Source organism: Elephantulus edwardii, unplaced genomic scaffold (genome assembly GCF_000299155.1).
Source record: "Elephantulus edwardii isolate Elephantulus edwardi_28Jun2011 unplaced genomic scaffold, EleEdw1.0 scaffold00046, whole genome shotgun sequence".
NCBI lineage: Eukaryota > Metazoa > Chordata > Mammalia > Macroscelidea > Macroscelididae > Elephantulus > Elephantulus edwardii.
In genome coordinates, this window is record NW_006399796.1 from 7,311,345 (window position 1) to 7,329,333 (window position 17,989).

At 39.3% G+C, this 17,989-nt stretch overlaps 1 protein-coding gene across 1 annotated transcript in view; it reads left to right on the plus strand.

The window, feature by feature from the left end:
- The first annotated feature begins 7,813 nt into the window (after positions 1–7,813).
- The window catches only part of SNCAIP (synuclein, alpha interacting protein), a 139,657-nt gene continuing 129,481 nt past the window's right edge, over positions 7,814–17,989 (plus strand). The window contains exon 1 of the mRNA XM_006885995.1: positions 7,814–7,913. Coding sequence (XP_006886057.1) covers positions 7,857–7,913 — 57 coding nt within the window. The 5' untranslated portion in view covers positions 7,814–7,856. The remainder of the gene's footprint in view (positions 7,914–17,989) is intronic.

Here is a 17,989-nt window from a genome sequence, read left to right on the forward strand (position 1 = left end):
CACTTTCTATGCTTGTGTATTGTTCGCCTGAAAGTTGACCCAAGATGACGAGTTTTATTCCAGGTTTGAGGAGTGACTAAGGTCCATAGTGTTGAGAGTTCCGCTAGGCTATTTGTTGGACCAGTAGATCTGACTTTTAAAAAAACACTTTTTATTTTTTGTTCTGCATTTCCTCCCCACCTCTGTCCAGGATTTTCTATCATGATCTCTTTTAGAGTTATCTTCTTGGTAGCTGGGCACTATCTATTTCTTCTTTATCTCAGAGTCTTGGAATCATAGTTGTTTCAGTCCATCTTTGCTTTTTGTCTCTTTTCTTTGTTCGAGAGAGAGAGAGAGAGAGAGCAATAGTTGTTCCTTAGATGACTGCTTGTAAGATTTAAGAATGCAGTGTTTGAAAGACAAGGTCACAAATACCTTTGTTAGGTACCGTAAGCTATCTGCACTTTCATTAATGATGATTCCATGGCTAACATTTCTATTTAGAACTTGCTCTAAATAAGAAAGAACAGTTACTCTGGGATACGGTTTGTGAACATCACCAACAATACAATCTATGCCTAGGTATCTCTGTGGAATTCTGGCTTAAGTGGTTAAAAGCTAAAGCCTTGCTTCAGAGATGTCCAGTGACAAGTATGAAGAGCTTTGGGCTCCTTTGCAGAAAGAGTATTGCAATCACAGCACATACTTGGCCTTTCTCAGACAGTTATATAAAGCAGATAAAAATATTCAAAGTGATTTGAAAAAAGAAAATATTTTCTACAGATGGCAATGTTACTTAACTATTCCATTTTTAAGCTAAAATGGGGGAGAAAATAGCAAACTTTAAGCTAAAGCTCTGACTGTGTGTCTAAGATGCAATTTCAGAACCTTTCTGAGCCTTGGCTTCCTTTTCTCCACAAAGGACATCGTAAACATCTCTGTCTCTCAGGATCTTTGTGAACAAGGTGAAAGAGAATAGGGAAATTATCCTAGCCCAGATTCTGGCAGAGTTTGCTTCATAAATTTTTCTTTATAGGTTCCCCTCAGGGCAGGAGGAAGAAATACATCACCCATTCTCCAGCAACTAGCCCTAACTTAGTATACTATACTGCAGTCTTCTCTTGTATATTAAGCATTCATGTGTATTTTCTCCAGAGATACCAGAAAATGTGATATTCCAGGAAGATGTGCTCTGTTTACTCTCTGACTTTGGTAATACCCCTATGTATTCTCCCCCCCTACCTACTTATTACCCCATGCCGGCCTCTACTGAGATCTGTCTTTAGAAGGAAAACATAGCAATAAATGCTGAAGCAATCTATCTTGCTGGAAGTTCTGCTTCAGAATTCTCACCTCCAGGCCTTTGCTCATGCTGGAACTACTTTCTGGAACATTTCCTCTCCACCTGTATAACTGTCTCACCTTTCATTCCCTAGATAATTCCTCTCATCCTATATCTTTCAATTTAAACCTCTCCTTTTCCAGTCAGAATTCTCTCATCTCCACGGCCAGGGTTATAGATGTGTCAGACTCCTGTGTACTTCATTGGCTTAGCCAGAACCACACTGCATTGTAATGGCCTATTTTCTTGTCTGTCTCCTCTTGGGCTGTTCATAAGGTCACAGCACGTACCCTGGAGGATATCAATAAATAAAGGAGTGTATGATATCTGCAAGGCTGAGCTCTCCACTTTCCTCCTCATCTGTACTTCTTGGCTCTCCTTCCCTTGCTTCTTTCCAGTAGAAATTTCTTGCCTCTATCATTTTTCTGCTTCAGGACTAAGCGTTTAGTGACTGCCATGCTTCTGGCCACTGTTGAATCAGAGTGAAAGGAATCAAATCAAATCCAACATTTGGAATGAGTTGTTTCCTTGCCAGCTTTGCTACCGAGCCAGCTGGGGACAATGTTTCATATATTTCTTTCTCCCCCCACCCCCAAGTACTTAGTGTATAATTTTATTTGGAATTCTCATTATAATGAAGAAAGCAAATCCTGTATCAAGGTGCAGGTTTTAAAATTGACATTATATCCCAGTACACAATTGGCAGATGTATGTGTATGTGTTTGAATAACTGTTGTGTTTTTCCGAAGGTTGATGGATTAAATAGTAAAGAAATAAATTATATTACAATTCAATTAAGGTTACCTCATCACCAAATGTACTCTGCTCATGTATTTTGACAAGCCCAACTTCCTTTTAATTACCAGGCCTCATAGTATACTGGTAAAGGTAGCAGTAGTGACTTTGGCAGAAAAGGAGAAATCTCTGTAACTTGAGCCTTTAAAATGAGTCCGTGCTGACTCCTTGTAAAATGGAGTGAGGCAATGCATTTTGAAAAGAATTTCAGTAGAGCAATTTATGTGATATGTGACTATGGTCACAAATCAGTGAGCGTTTTATGAGCCAAGCACATCAGAATGTGTACGTTAAGATGAATAGAGTTTCTTAGAGAAATCATTTTGGCCACTTTATGCTTTTTCCAGGGATGCTGCCATTACCCAGAACATTTTTGGAAGTTTTCATTTGGAATTATTTTCAGAGTCAGTTTTCAAGTCCCAGCTATAAAATAAAAAATATACCTGTAATCAGTTTTTTTTGTTGTTGGAGCGTGTGTGTGTGTGTGTGTTGAGATGATATCTTTTAAAAACTGTTTGCCTACATTTTATGACCACATTTAACTCTTGTATTTTAAAAACTACTTTCCTACATTTTTATGATTATCTTTAACTCCTAGTTATTCTGAGCAATGTCTCATGTTGAATCTTCCCTTGAAGGAAACAGCTATGCCATTTCTAGGGTTATTTATAAGGTGGCATGGAGTTGATAGTTCCATAGATGCCTGAGTCCCTCACACACATCTGAGAGAACCTGAAGGAACTTCTGTCCTTGAAATTTATAAAAATATCTGTGGAGTTGGAAACATCTTACAAGCATTGCATATAGTTGGTGTGTATCCTTTATTTCCTGAAGTGGGCCTATTGAGTAAGATTTCTCTCATACTGAGACGTGGCTGAAGCATCAGCACAGCAACCCAATCTTTTCTCAGTTCCTATCTCTGCTTTTCCCTTCAGGAAATGTTTCTTTAACTCCTGTGCTCTCTCACCTCCTGCCTAACCTCCATCTTTACCTGACCTGCAACTCCAAAAGAACAAAGTTTTATACATATCTGGACGCATTTCAGTCAGTTAACAATGCTTAAAGTGAACAAACATGTGAGAAGTACATAGTGTAGGGCAAAGAACGATGTAGCAATTGAAACAAAAGGCCTCCACAGACCTCAGGGAGGCCAGCACACCAGTCACTGGGACAAATGAACACAGCTTCTCTGGTCAAAACTGATGGGGAGGGCCGGCAGTACTTCTTGACACATGCCTGCTCCTTGAGGTCTCCAAGGGACCAGCGGCTAACTGATGGTATAGCAATGAAAACGTAGTGTGTTGGCTTTTAAGATGAACTGACTTTCCTGTCTAGTCACAGCAGTGAAGTGGCACCATGTAGGTCCACAATACCAGTCACTGCAAAACAAGAACCTTTCATCCCTCCAGAACAGTTTTAGAATGTTTGTTTAGGTCTTCCTTTTCTGATGCAGAGAGATTAAGGCACTGTGAAAGCACACATTATAACATGCAGGCAGTTTATTTGTAAGAAATTTTATTTTATTGATCTTGTGGCATCAGAATTTAAAACAGTCTCTGTGTATGAATTCTACTTAATGAAGTAGATAGTATTTGGCAGGAGGTACCACTTGAAAAAAGAGGTGGCAGGAGAGATTCTTACTGTATTATACTAAATTTCTTTGAAGAGTCAAATATTCAAAGGCCAGACAAGATGCAGCAATGCGTAAAGCTGACGAGGAAGAACATGCCTCATATAAAGGTAGAAACAACAGCTGTGCAGCCCTGGCCAATTGTTACCATGGGGAGTGTCAGCCCAGGGCTGCTAGAGCTTCAGATATTTTTAAAGCAAAGCCAGAAATCCAGGATTCTGTGTGACATCACTCAAGGTCTACAAGTTGGCAACTGATTCCTTTTTTTAAAAACACCACGAGGGCCAAACAAATCACATCTGTGGGCCAGATTCGGCTCATGGGCCTCCAGTCTGCGCCCTGGATAGCTGCACATTCTGTTAAGCATATGTGTCACTCGTCTCACAAGGGGCTTGCAGGCTGTGCACTGGCACATGGGGCAAGAGGAGGCAGAAAGGAGGACAAAGAGGATGACTTGACTGCTCCCTGAGATCTAAGGGGCCAGTTGCCAACTATGATGCATAGCAATGAAAACTTAGTGGGCTGAATTTTAAGATGAACTGACATTTAGGGGGGATCCTGAAAAATCAAATAGAGTCAATCTCTTGTACGTTGTCTTGCAAGTAGGGAGGACCCAATTCTGTTTCCTGGTCCTCTTTGCTTATTTACAGCAGCTGTCAGTAAACTGATCTAATCCATTCTTATCTCATTCCACATTCCTCAAAAAGGAGTGTCTGAGAGTGACTGGTGCCCAGTGGAAGGGGAAAGGTGTTGTGAGCTGAGACTACAGGGCGCTCACCTTAGAATGTAAAGGAGCAGCTAAGTTTGGGAAGAAATGTGGTCTGGATTTCTCTACTTTATGAATTGGGTCTAAAGGTGTCAAAAGGACACCTGGAAAGAGAGACTCATTGAAACCAGACAAGAGGACTCAACTCATAGACCATGTAAGGCATCTTGAAAACTCAAGAAGGATGTGGCTTCCTGTTAGGAAATAAAGGAGAATGTGGAATGCCTTACACCCTGAAGTCTGAGGCAGCTGAATCATCCAACTTATTGGGACATAAATGTGATGGGGGTATGGGGTCTTCACATAATGAGATAAAACTTCTAAAATACAATATTAACAGCCTCACTACAAAGCTCAATATAAAGGTGTCTGCTTTAATGTTTTGCTATATATATGATCCACCAGGTACATTCCATTAGAATGGCATAACTCAAGTTGATAATGCTATCTAGGTTGAAAGAACAACTCTAGTGGGCTCAACAATTATTTAATTCACTTGGTTCAGGGGTGTTCATCCACGTTTTGTGTTTCTATGTATCCAAAGGTCCACTTAGTCAGAAGCTTTGATGCATGTGCTTCTGCTTCAAATCCCTTTATTTACGTGTGTGATGATACTGTGTTTGTATCTTTTCCTTTGTGCTTGATCACTGTGTTCACCAAAGGGGGGCAGGGGCTTTAGAATGTATAATCAGCAATTCATCATGGAATACAGATTTAGTGATGAGAAATTGGATTGGAAGAAATTGTGTTCACTGACAAGCTGGAATCCAAAGCGTCTGGATTGTCTCAGACTCCATCAGAGTGGAAGAGAAAGTTATTTTGAGTAATTTGCAAGAATAAGCGTATTTTATGAAAACTGAAAAGCTCTGTGAGGATTAGGAAAAAAGTGATATATTTTTATACATAAGCACTTTTACTTCAGAATATATTTTTAGATTTTTATAAATAATAAGCCAACCCCCCTCTGTCACTTTGTAATTCTGTAGTGGATTGCATGTTGCTATGATGCTGGAGGCTAGCCACAGCTATTTCAGATACCAGCAGGATTACTCTTGGAGGATGGACTTCAGTAGGATTTCCAGACTAAGATAGACTAACAAGGAAGGTCTACAGTCTACTTCCAAAAACCAACCTATAAAATCTCTCTGAATCACAACTTAATATTTTTCATGTAGTGCTGGAAGGTGACCGACCCCTCTAGGTTGGAAGACCTCCTAGGCTATGGAGTGCATCAACAGTAGACTCATAAGAATGGTGAAGGAACAGCAACATTTTAATTTTGCTTCACATGGATTTGCCACGAATCTGAACTGACTTGACAGTAACTAACAATAGCAATAAATAAATAATGTTTCTATTTAATGTATCAGAGAGTTGGACAGTGACCAAGGAGGATAGAAGGAGAATTGATGCCTTTGAGCTGTGGTGCTGGAGAAGAGTATTGAGAATACCATGGACTGCTAGGAAAACAAACAGATTTGTCCTGGAAAGGGTTAAACCGGGTGGCTCCTTGGAGGCAAGGATTCTGAGGCTCCGTCTAACATACTTTGGACATGTTGTGAGGAGAGACCGGTCCTTGGAGAGGGACATCATGCTTGGGAGGGTGGAGGGACAGCACAGGAGAGGAAGGCCCTCTATGAGGTGGATTGATTCAGTGACTGGGATAATTGGGATGGGAGTGTCAGAGACAGTGCGATTGGCACAGGACAGAGCGGAGTTTGGGGCTGTTGTACATAGGGTCGTTATGAGTCGCAAGCGACTTGACGGCACATAACAACAACAAACAACAATTTAATGTATTTCTTATAAATACACAAGAGTTTTAATTTAAAACTTTGCTGTAATTTAAAGAGAACTTCCAATGTTTCTGCAACATGAACAGTTCTTAGTTGAACATGGCTGCAATATCCGAATCCTTTCTTGAGTCTGCTCTATATCCACTGTGATTAAAATGTATAGAAATGACGTATGCAGATGGAAAGAAAATTAGATGAACTGCACGTAATTAAACTAGTTGATGGCTTTGCAAGTGATTTTTCACTCTCCTTATGCCATTTGTATACCTCAAAAAAGAGAACAACACAAAATTTTAAAAAAGCATTGTGATTAAAACAAGATATTCTTTTTAAATTTAAACTTCAGTTTTGTTTTGTTTTTTAAACACCGAAGCTTGTTAAGTCCATTTCCACCAGCTCAGGTTAATTTGGCATGTCAGTAAAGCACTCCTTGCTATTCAGTATGGTGCATCTAGAAGGGAGAACTGAAAGGAGAAAGGAATTCTTTCAGATGATCAGATCAGAGTTCATAAGACAGTTTTTACAATCGGAAAGACACATTCTGGGCCTTGGAATCTCATATTGATGTCTGAGAGGTGACTCGGTGAAAGAGGACTGCTAACCAGAGCAAAGCTCGGAGATCTGTACCTCCATCCTTGATGTCTGTAGGTGCCACTGCCACTGCTAATGATAATGATGAGAAAATGAACTGCGAGGTGAGCCTTCTTACCCTGACAGATTTAAACGATTGCCATGGGCAGCCCCGAGGCAAGTGCTGACTGAGGACCGTCTGGCGGCTGCTTGGGTCATTCTGGCACTGCCAGGCGTCTGCAGCAAAACTGTGAGGACAGAGGGCAATGTAATAACTCTGTGGTTTAAATCTGTGCTGCTTTTTTTTTCCAAGAGGTGAACTTGAGGTAGTGCTATAATTTTTTTTACTGTTACTGTTGGTTAGTTGATATCTGTCTTGTCTTACATTATTAACTGTGAAGACCCAGTATTCATTCATTGGTCCATGGATAAGGTCTAAGGTGTATACAGGGTTAAAAATTTCAACACATTTCCCTAGGTTGCTTCATCCCCAGAGTTCCTCCTTTGGCCCAGGTATAGTGAGTGCTGGGCTGGGCTGAATGAATATTGAGCTCAGGGGGAGTTTATTCCTCTGTAAAGAAGACACAAATACATGTCAAAAGACCATGGTGCCCACTGGGAAGTCATGCTGCGGACCCATCAGATCTATGCCTTCTGTTACTGCAGAGCCAGTGTGGGGACGTAGTAAGACTCAGAGCTATCGACTCAGTTCCAACTACCGGTGACTCTGTTAGGTTTTCAAGGCTGCACGTCTTAGCAAGAGGGTATCACCCCAATCCAGTTGGTTGGTTTAACTGCCAGCCTTGTGGATAACAGCACAACACTTGGCCTACTAAGGCACTTTCTTATTTTGTGTATTTAACTGAAGATAGAATTATTGATCATTAAACACCTAACATTTTCCCTGTTTTTTTCTGTTTCTGTCTTGTCCAGGAATTTATAAGTGTTTGCCTTGCTCAAAATGTGCAAAGAAGAATAATGGAAGCCCCTGAATATCTTGATTTGGATGAAATTGACTTTAGTGATGATGTATCTGTAAGTATTACTACTTGCAAGTAGTATCTCAGGGTATTCTAACTTCAACTATATTCACTTTTTTCCTTTTTCAAAGTTTTCCGTTTTCTAACTTTTCAAAATTTTCCAATTAGAATCAGAAATTAACAGCTCGAGACCTTTGTGGTTGACAAAGTTTGGCTTTAGAGTCTACTGGGGAAAAAATAAAAATTAAAAAAAAAAACCCGAACAACAAAAACACCCCCCCCTAAAAAAAAGCCTTATTTAATTATGTGTGAACTTGGGTAGATAACACCTCTCCCATTTAATTTTGCTGAACTTCTTTTTCTTGATATTTTTCTGTACTGTCAGAATTTTTCTCTGAATAAGTTTTTAAACCACCTGAATATAGTAACAACTTTCTGAGTATTTATTCCCTTCTTATGGTGGCCTCCTTGCAGCATACTCTAGAGTTGTCAAAGGAATGTTTTGAAGAATGGCTGAAGTGACATTTATTAAATAATAAGCAATAAGGAGAGGAGGGGAAATCTTTCCAAACTCTGTAGGGATCAAAGCACAGGTTTGACTTTGACTGGAACTGTTGAAGTAGAATCTTACATATGTAAGAATGGAGTCAGCTAACCTCTGGGTCCTGATTAATTCTCTTACACTGTAGACTTGTTGTTGTCAGATGCCATCCAGTTAGATGAGTACAATTCATAGTGATTCTGTGAACAATAGATCTGAACCATGTCTAATCCTGTGACATTCTCACAATCTCTGGCACACTCGAGCTCATGGCTGCAGTCACCGTGTCAGTCTTTATTGTTGGGAGTCTTATTCTCTTTTGCTGACTTTCCACCTTTCCAGGCATGTTGTCCCTCTCCAAGGAATAGTCTCTCCTAGGAACATGCCCAAAGTATGAGAGATGAAGTGTTGCCATCCCTTGCCTTAGGAGCTTCTTAATTCCCATATAAAAATCTAAATGGAACCTACTGCTATTGATGGAATCCCAATTATAGCGACCCTAAAGGACAGAGTAGAATTGCACCTTGGGATTTCCAAGGCCTTTATGGACTCAGACCACTGCTATGTTCTTTATGGAAGCCGGTTATTAGCCCCTTGCCCTGTGGGGCACACCTAATGATGTTAACCTTTGAGTTAGCAACTGAGAGCTTGAATCGCAGTGAATGTGGAAACTGTTGAACACAATATCATTAATATCACATGCAAACAAAATACTGCTAAAGATCATTCAAAACTGGCTAGAATAGTACATAGATAAGAAACTGCCAGATGTTCAAGCAGGATTTAGAAGAGGCTGTGGCACCACGGATATCATTGCTGATGTCAGATGGATCCTGGCTGAAAGTAAAGAATACCAGAGAATGTCTATTTGTGCCCTACTGATTATGCAAAGGCATTTTCAGTGAGAATCATAACTAGTTTCAGCTGACATTGAGAAGAATGGGAATCCCAGAGCATTTAATTGTTCTTACATGGGACCTATAACTGTACCAGGAGGCTGTTGGGGGATCAGAGCAGTGGAATGCTGCATGGTTTAAAATTAAGAAAGGAGCACATCAAAGTTGTGTTCTCTGTCCATGCCTGTTCAGTCTGTATGCTGAGAAAATTATCCAAGAAGTTGGACTCTATGAAGAAGAGTGTGGCATCAGGATTGGAGGGAGACTCATCAATAACCTGTATTATACAGATGATACAACCCAGCTTGCTGAAAGTGAGGAGGACTTGGTGCACTTGTGGCAGAAGATCAAGGAATACAGCCTTCAGTGTGGATTGCATCTCAATGTCAAGAAAGCAAATATTCTCACTATTGGACTGATGGACAACATCCTGATGGAGAGGAGATTGAAACTGTCAACAGCTTCATCTTGTTTGGATCTACAGTTAACACCCTTGGTACTAGCAGTCAGGAAATAAAGAGATACATTCCACTGGGAAAATTTGCAGTTAGGGACAGACTTCTCCAAATTATTGAGGAATAATGATTTCACTTTGAGGACTAAGGTGCATCTGATTCAGGCCATAGTCTTTTTGATCACTTGCTAAAACATCTGTGAGGTGGAAAGTGCATAAGGTTAACAGAAAAAGAATTGATGGTCTGTGATGTTGGAGAAGAGCACTGAACATCTCATGGAAGGCCAAAAGAAAAAAAACAACACAGATATATTTTAGAGAGGGTGAAGCTAGAGTGTGCTTTGGAGGCAAGGATGATGAAACTTTGTCTCACATACTTTGGACATATTGCTAGGAGGGGCTATTCCTTGGGGAGAGACATGATGCTATGAAGGATGGAGTTTTGGTGAAGGAGAGGAAGACCCTCAACCAGGTGGATTGACACGGTGACTGCTGCGGTGGGCTCTTGTGAGTCAGGTAGTATGAGAATGGCACAGAACAGGGTTCGGATCTTTTGTTCATAGGGTCACTATGAGTCATACTCAATTGATGGCACCTAACAACAACAACAACTCTGTCCTTTAGGGTGGCTGTAAGTAAGAGCTGAATCTATGGCAGTGGCTATAACTTGAATTTTTTTATAGCAATTTCCTTCTTGTAATGTTATTTCTTATTCAAGCATGCAGTTGAAAAGAACATGACTTGGTTTAGGTGTGCTTTAGTCTTTAATCTGATACCACATTATTTAGTGCTTTGGTGAGGTCCTTGAAAGCAGATTTTTTTCAGTATGAGTGCCTTTTGATTTCCTGACTACTGGTACCAAGAGTGTTGGTTGTGGATCCAAGTAACATGTACAAGTTCAAAATTTCAGTCTTTTATCCATGTGCCATGATTTTTCCTATTGGTCCAATAATGAGGATTTTATTTCTCTGATGTTGAGATATAATCCATATTGAAGATTTGTCCTAGATCTTTTCAGCAAGTTCTTCAGGTCCTCCTTACTTTCAACAAGGTTGTATCATCTGCATAATGCAGGTTGCTGATGATTCTTCCTCCAGTCATGATGCCACATTTTTTTATGTAGTCATCTGGAAGCTGGACAATGAATAAGGATAACATAAGCAGAGTAGATGCCTTTGGGCTGTGGTGTGGAGAAGAGCACTGAATATCTCATTGGCTGTCAAAAGAACAAACAAATATGTCTTAGAGGAAGGACAACCATGGTGATCCTTACAGGCAAGAATGGTGAAATTTTATCTTACATACTTTGGGTATATTGGTAGGAGGGGCCAGTCCTTGGAATGAAGACATCATGATTCAAAAGGTGGAAAGATCATTGGAAGAGAGTAAAACCATCAATAACAAGGATAGACACAATGACTATCAATAGGTCCAAGTATATTAGATGTGATGAGGATAGGACAAGATAGAGTAAGATTCAGACTCATTGTTCATAGGATGGTTATGAGTCGTAGTCAGTTTGATGGCACTTAATGGCAACAGCAATGTTACTTCTTAGAAAAAGACATTATGTTCGGAAAGGTAGAGGGTCAGTAAAAGAGAAGAAAACTGCCAATGAGGTGAATTAACACAGTGACTGTAACAGCGGCTGGGAGCATGATAGAGATAGTAAGGATGGCACAGTTTACAATTTGTTGTTTATAAGTTTCCTTGTATCCTTTGTCCACACTATTTGTGAAACTGAATGATATAAAGAGGAATGTAGCATCAGAATTTGAAGAAGACTCATCAACAACTTGCATTATACTGATGACACAACTTTGCTTGCTGAAAGTGAAAAGGCTATCAAACACTGATATCCTGCAGAATAGGAGGATATCAAACATTAATGCTTCAGAAGATCAAGGACTATAGCCTTCGATATGGATTACAGCTCAGCATCAAGAAGACAAAGTACCTCACCACAGGCCCAACAGTCAACATTATGACAGAGGGAAAACATATTGAAGCTTTCAATTCATCTTTCTTTGGATCAGCACTCAACACTCACAATACCAGCAGTCGAGAAATCAGGAGACTTACTGCACTGGGCAAGTCGGATGTCAGAGACCTCTTGAAAATGTTGAGAATAATGATGACACTTTAAAAACTAAGGTGCTTCTTATTCAGGCTATGGTCTTCTCAGTCACCAGCTACAAATCGTAAAGCTGGATACAGAAAAATAATTGATGCCTTTGAGTTGTGGTGCTGGAGAAGGATACTAGAATTCCATGAGTTGCCAAAAGAAGAAACCTGAAGAGGCAGTGGTCGGAGTGCTCCTTGGAGGCAAGGATGATAAAGCTTCATCTTTCATACTTTGAGTATGTAGCTAGGTGAGGCTATTCCTTGGAAAGGGACATCACGATTAGAAAGAATGAGGGTCAGTGAAGGAGAGGAAGATGCCCCGCAGTGAGATGGATTGACACTGTGACTTCATCAGTGGGCTCTAGTGTTTCATAGATGATGAGGATGGCACAGGAAGGGCAAGTTTCAGGCTGGCTGTTCATAGGGTCGCTATGAGTCTTACTCAACTTGACAGCACCTAACACCAGCACCGACAACGAGTGGTAGTCAACTCAATAGCACATAAGAGTAACATGTTACTTCTTACCTTGAAGTAATGTATGTTGTTCACAAAAACTAGATACTAGGATGAGTTTGACAAATCAACTATTTAAAACTTTTAATGAGTTTTTCTTTGTATTAGAAAAATACCAATTTAGCTTTTATTTAGTTCAACTCCCAGATAATTTTATTAACCCTCAGTTAGATTATGAAATAAGATTCCCTCTTCCCACTATATCTGTCTGTTTTTTCACTAATAGGGTTCTGTCATGTCCATGACCCTCAAAGTGGGGGAAAAGGCAAGAAGAGGAAATGGGGGAGAGAGAGAGACAGAGAGAGAGAGATGTGTGGAGGTAGGGTGGAAGGTTTCATGGAAAAGGAAACCTTTCTGATTAGTGGTTTGGTGGCTTATCTGAACTTTGTCAAGTTATATTTTAAGAGCATAGGTTTGTGGGAAATAAGATTTAGCTTCCTACTTTATTGAGACACTTGATGACTGCATTCATTTCACCTTACTGTGGCGTGGTCTACTATAGGGAGTCAAGCTGCAAACTCAGAGGTTGTGCCTCTCTGGCGGTTTATGTCTACCAGTGGCTCCTCAGGATAAAGATGAGAAGTCTTCTCCAGTGTGAATTATAGCCTTTAAAAACCCACTTGAGGGTTACCTATGAATTAGTTCTGACAGAGAGAGATAGTTGCTTACCTAGCCTTGCGGACTGTTTTGAGGAATGAGGTAGATAATGATATATGAGAAGTACTTGACTTGGCACACAGTAAGTAACTTTTAAAAATGATAGTTTTGTCATTACTTGAATGAGTAATTTAGTAATATTTATATGACCGATGGTGAAGAAAGGACTCTGGGGAAAACACCTGGCACAAAATCAAGATGATTTTTTTTTTCCTATACAGTCGAGTAGTTGTGTTTACAGAAGACTTCATCAGGCAGCAGCTCATGATTTTGATGAATTAAGAATTTTCACTTGAAAGATAGTAAAATATGTTAGGCAATAATGGGAGATGTTTAACAGTTTCAGTTAGGATTCAGGATTATTTAATAGTTGAAAGTTCTATAATTTAACCACTCTGAAATAGAAATAAATATATCCATCTATAATTGCAAATGTAACTGCCCTCAGTATCTCTCCTCTCTTAAATAAATATTTATTGTTTCAATTTTTAACCTATATTTAAACTTAAAGTCAGAAGAGAAACAAAGAATTTTCCTAGAATTACTGACATGAAGTAGTAACTAACATTTACTGCGTCTTTATCTTGGGATAAAGGATTTCTGGTGGCACCGAGATTAAAGTGCTTGGATGCTAACTGAAAGATTGTTAGTTCAAACCTACCAGCCACTTCTTGGCTGAATATGATGACAGTTTTACAGCCGTGGAGACCGTTTGTTGTAGCTCTACTTTCTTCTGTGAGTCATAAGCAACTTAATAATGAGCTTTGTTTTTTAGATGTTGCCTTTGGGCAGGCATTGTGCTAAAACATCATTTGCTTGTATGATCTCATTTAATTCTTATCACAATCCTACAAAAGAGTGACTGTGGTTTCATTTTGAAGATGAGGAACCTAAAGCCAGAGCTGTTAAAGAATGTGCCTGCTCAGTCAGCTAGTTAGTTGCATTCTAGGTTAAAAATACTCACTTTTAACCACAGCTCTTGACTACCTAATCATGGTCTGTGCTGTGTGGTTTGAATCAGGGGTAATTTCTTCCTCTACCCCCTTCTTGAACATTTGATAATACTTAAGAGACTTTTTTTTTTTATTACTAGTGAGATGCTATTGGAACTCAAAGAAAAGAGGTGAAGGATGTTGTTAACCAGTCCGTCATATTAAGGATAATATACAATGAATGGTAATCTGGCCAAAAATATCAGTAGTCCCCCAAGTAAAAACTCACACATTTTAATTCACTAGAAGTTAAAGAAGTTTTACTTTGTTAAAAGGTAAAATATATGGTGGAAGGATGCAACTTTAACACACACACACACACACACACACACATCTTTTCCACTGATAAATCATATAGCATCCCCTTGACTTGTTTGAATGACCGCTTCTTAACTCTAAGTATAGGTTTCATATGAATACATAAAAGTGATCTTGATGTACTATTCTTTTTATAACATATATGTGATGAAGTTTAGGATTTACCATAATATAGATGAATCTTAGCTGACTGTTACCATAGAGAAGGCGATTACATGAAATTGAATTAGATTAGATTTACAGGTATAGAAAAACCTATCGCACTGAGTCAGTTTTGACTCCTAGTAACTCGTGTACTAAAGTGAAACTGCCCTAAAGGATCTGTAAGAAAATACATCACCAGTCCTTCCTTCTATGGGGATTCTAGGTTGATTCAAACCAACAACCTTTAAGTGAGCAGTCAGAACTATTTTCTTGTAACCTGAAGATCACCGCACTGTGGCAGTCACAGGGTTATTGCCTTCAAGTCAATTCTGGCTCTTACCAGCCCATCCTTGGGTCTCTGAGGCTATAAATCTTAACACAAGACAGCCCATCTACTGATGGAGTAGCCTTTTGATTAGCAATGCAGTACACTATGGGCTAAGCCAACAGAGCTTCTCACAGGCACAGAGGCTAGGATTCTAATGCATATTTTATTTTGACATAATTTTCTCTCTCTCTCTCTCTCTCCATATATATATAAACATGGAGATTATTTTATCAAAATTCAATATGATCCAATTTCAGTACCTTAAACCTTGCAGAATTGGATTGTTCTTGCATAATGATTTCATGGAGAAAGAAGTTAAAGTAATCTCTTAAATATTGAAAGTATTCTTAATCTGTTAAGGTAACCCATGAACCATGAATGCTCTAGCGGCTTTTGAGGCCAAGTGAACACTCTTCAGATGCCAAAACTGGAAATCTTTCAGCTTGCTAACTCACTAGTACAAAAAGAAATGTCTCCTATAAATGTGCCCCTTTATTTTTAGGATTCCATAAACCTCCTTCTCTGACAGCACTTAAGCCTCCTGGATATGTAGTAAGGAATTGTGGTGGGGGGGAGGGGATGCAAATTACTCTTGCAAAACATATTTGCAAAGGAAGATGCTGAAGTTAAAACTGCATCTTACTGTCCAGCCATGTACCTATTACACAGCCGAGGCTTTCTACTTCAAGATTGTTCCTTCTGGTCACGAGCCTAGTTCTTGTTTTAATTAAAACACAAGCTGTGTATTGGGTAAAAAAATAAAAAAGGCAACCCAACTAGGACATTCTTGCCTTTACCTAATGAGACAAAACACAGAAGGCAATCTTAATTATTTTGAAGTTTTCCAGATTCCAAAATAATGTGCATCTTTTGCAAAATGTAGACTTTAAACTATACATTCTTGTAACTCTGCCATCCAAAAGGACAGAACATTGTGCAATAACTGCAAAGCTATGATAGGGATGACAACAGAGACACAGACACATATGCTCAGAGCAGGGGGGTTTTAGTCTTTGCAAATGGATTTACATTTTCTTTCTTTATTCCATTGGGAGCCAGAAATATCTGACTGAAAACTCAAATACACACACACACACACACACACACACACACACACACACACAGACAAAGAGAGAAACAAAAATGCAGTGGATTACTATTTTTTCTTAGTGTCCTTAGGCACTATTGTTTGTTTCCTTTATTGAGAAGAAAAAAAAATATGAACAGGTCTGATTACTTGAGCAGGGCAGGAGCTCCACTCTGAACCTGTAGCAGAGTATAAGTCACCATTCATCAGATGTAGACTGCACCAGTCACAGCACTGAGCTCTTTAAGTCATTTATATTGTTTAAGCCTTACGTCCACTCTGTGAAATAGACTGTGCTATCATTCCCTGTTTGACAGATGAGGAAATTGAGGCTTAGGGAAATTGTATGATCTTTGAAAGGTTACAGATAGATGTCAGAGTCAGAATTTTAAGTCACAACTGTTTGATCCCATTATTTTTCCCATTCTAGGCAACTTGATTGAGTTGGTAAATTTCTAGAAAAGTCACCTTATTCTCATCATCGTCAAATGGTTCTGAAGTGATTGGAAATGCCTTTTTGGAAATAAAGAGTAGTGGGTTACACTATAAGAAATGAAACACAGTGAGCTAAAACTAAATGAATCTCTTAACTAATTTTACTCTATCTTGACATTTACATGTATGCATATACATGCATCATACCACAGTGGTGCGGATGTTGATGTGTTTAGCTGCTAACCGAGGGCTTGGAGATTTGAGTCCTCTCCGAGGTGCCTGGGAAGAAAGGTCGGGTGACCTACTTTGAAAAATCAGCCATTGAAAATCCTATTAGCATAGTTCTACTTGGACACACATGGGTTTGCCGTGAAAGTCTGCATGACAACAGCTTTCATTTAGATACATATTCACACACATACAGACATGTATTTATAGACACATAAATATGCATATGCATACACATGTGTGCACACCAGGTACATCTCTTCACATACAAACATATATACACATCCACATGCAGTGAACATACATGTACAAATAGAAATAAAATATTCTGTTCTACATGAGAATTATTGCCATCTTTCTATATCTTCCAACAATAAACTGGTGAAAATGACATTTTGTCTAAGTGAATCACCTATTCCTCATGCACATCAAATAAGACCAGCATAAATAAATATTATTCCACCCTGCCATCCCTTGTGACTAAACTCTTATAACCTAGAGTAGGAACATGGCACTGTGTGGATTCATTGTGGTGCCTAAACCACAGTCTGGTAGAAAAATAAACTCTCCTGGCAAACAAATCTCACTTTTGACAAATTTTGTTTTGCATCTCACAGATGATTGTCACTAAAATACTTGCCCTCCTTCAGTTCTGTGTGCCCCAGCTTTTAATTGATTCAGAGAAATGCCATTTACAGATTTTGTTTCATTATCACAAAAACGGGAGCTTTTGTTTTAAGGGTCACTATGAGTCCTGCTCAGCTGGACAGCAGTCAACAACAACATCACAAAAATCCCCGTTTCACAGCAGCAGGAAACTCAACTTTAGCAAGAGGAATGTAGTGTATTTCAAGTAGACTTAGACGAAGAAGATGGATAAAGGGAAAAAAATTTTCTCTTATTTTTCTGGTGAAAAGAATAGAGGGAGAAAGATTGCAATGAACTTGGCTTTTCTAATTCTCTAGCAAGAGATCTTTTCTAATAAGGCGGATCATGTTAGACTTTCTTCAGAGGTGATCCAGGCAGGGTGTGGCCTTTGGTGGTGTTACATGGGATTCACTCAGCGACAGCCTGTGACAGCCTTATGAAGAGCCAGGAACCTTGCACCATTCCCTTAGTCTCCTCCATGCTCAAACCCATTGGTGGGGTCACTGTATCAGTCAATTTCCTTGAGCATTGCTGTTCCTTTTGCTGGTTGTCCCCAGCATCATACCATCTTACAAGGACTGATGTCTTTTGAAAACAAGTCCAAAGTATGTGGGATGAAGTTACACCAGCCATGCCTCTTAGAGCACTCTCGTTGTGCTCACTTTTCCAAGACAAATTTGTGTGTTCTTTTAGCAGTCCATGCTGTGGTCACTCCACCAGCACAGTTCAGAAGCAAGAGTTCTTCACTCTTCTGTATTCATTGCT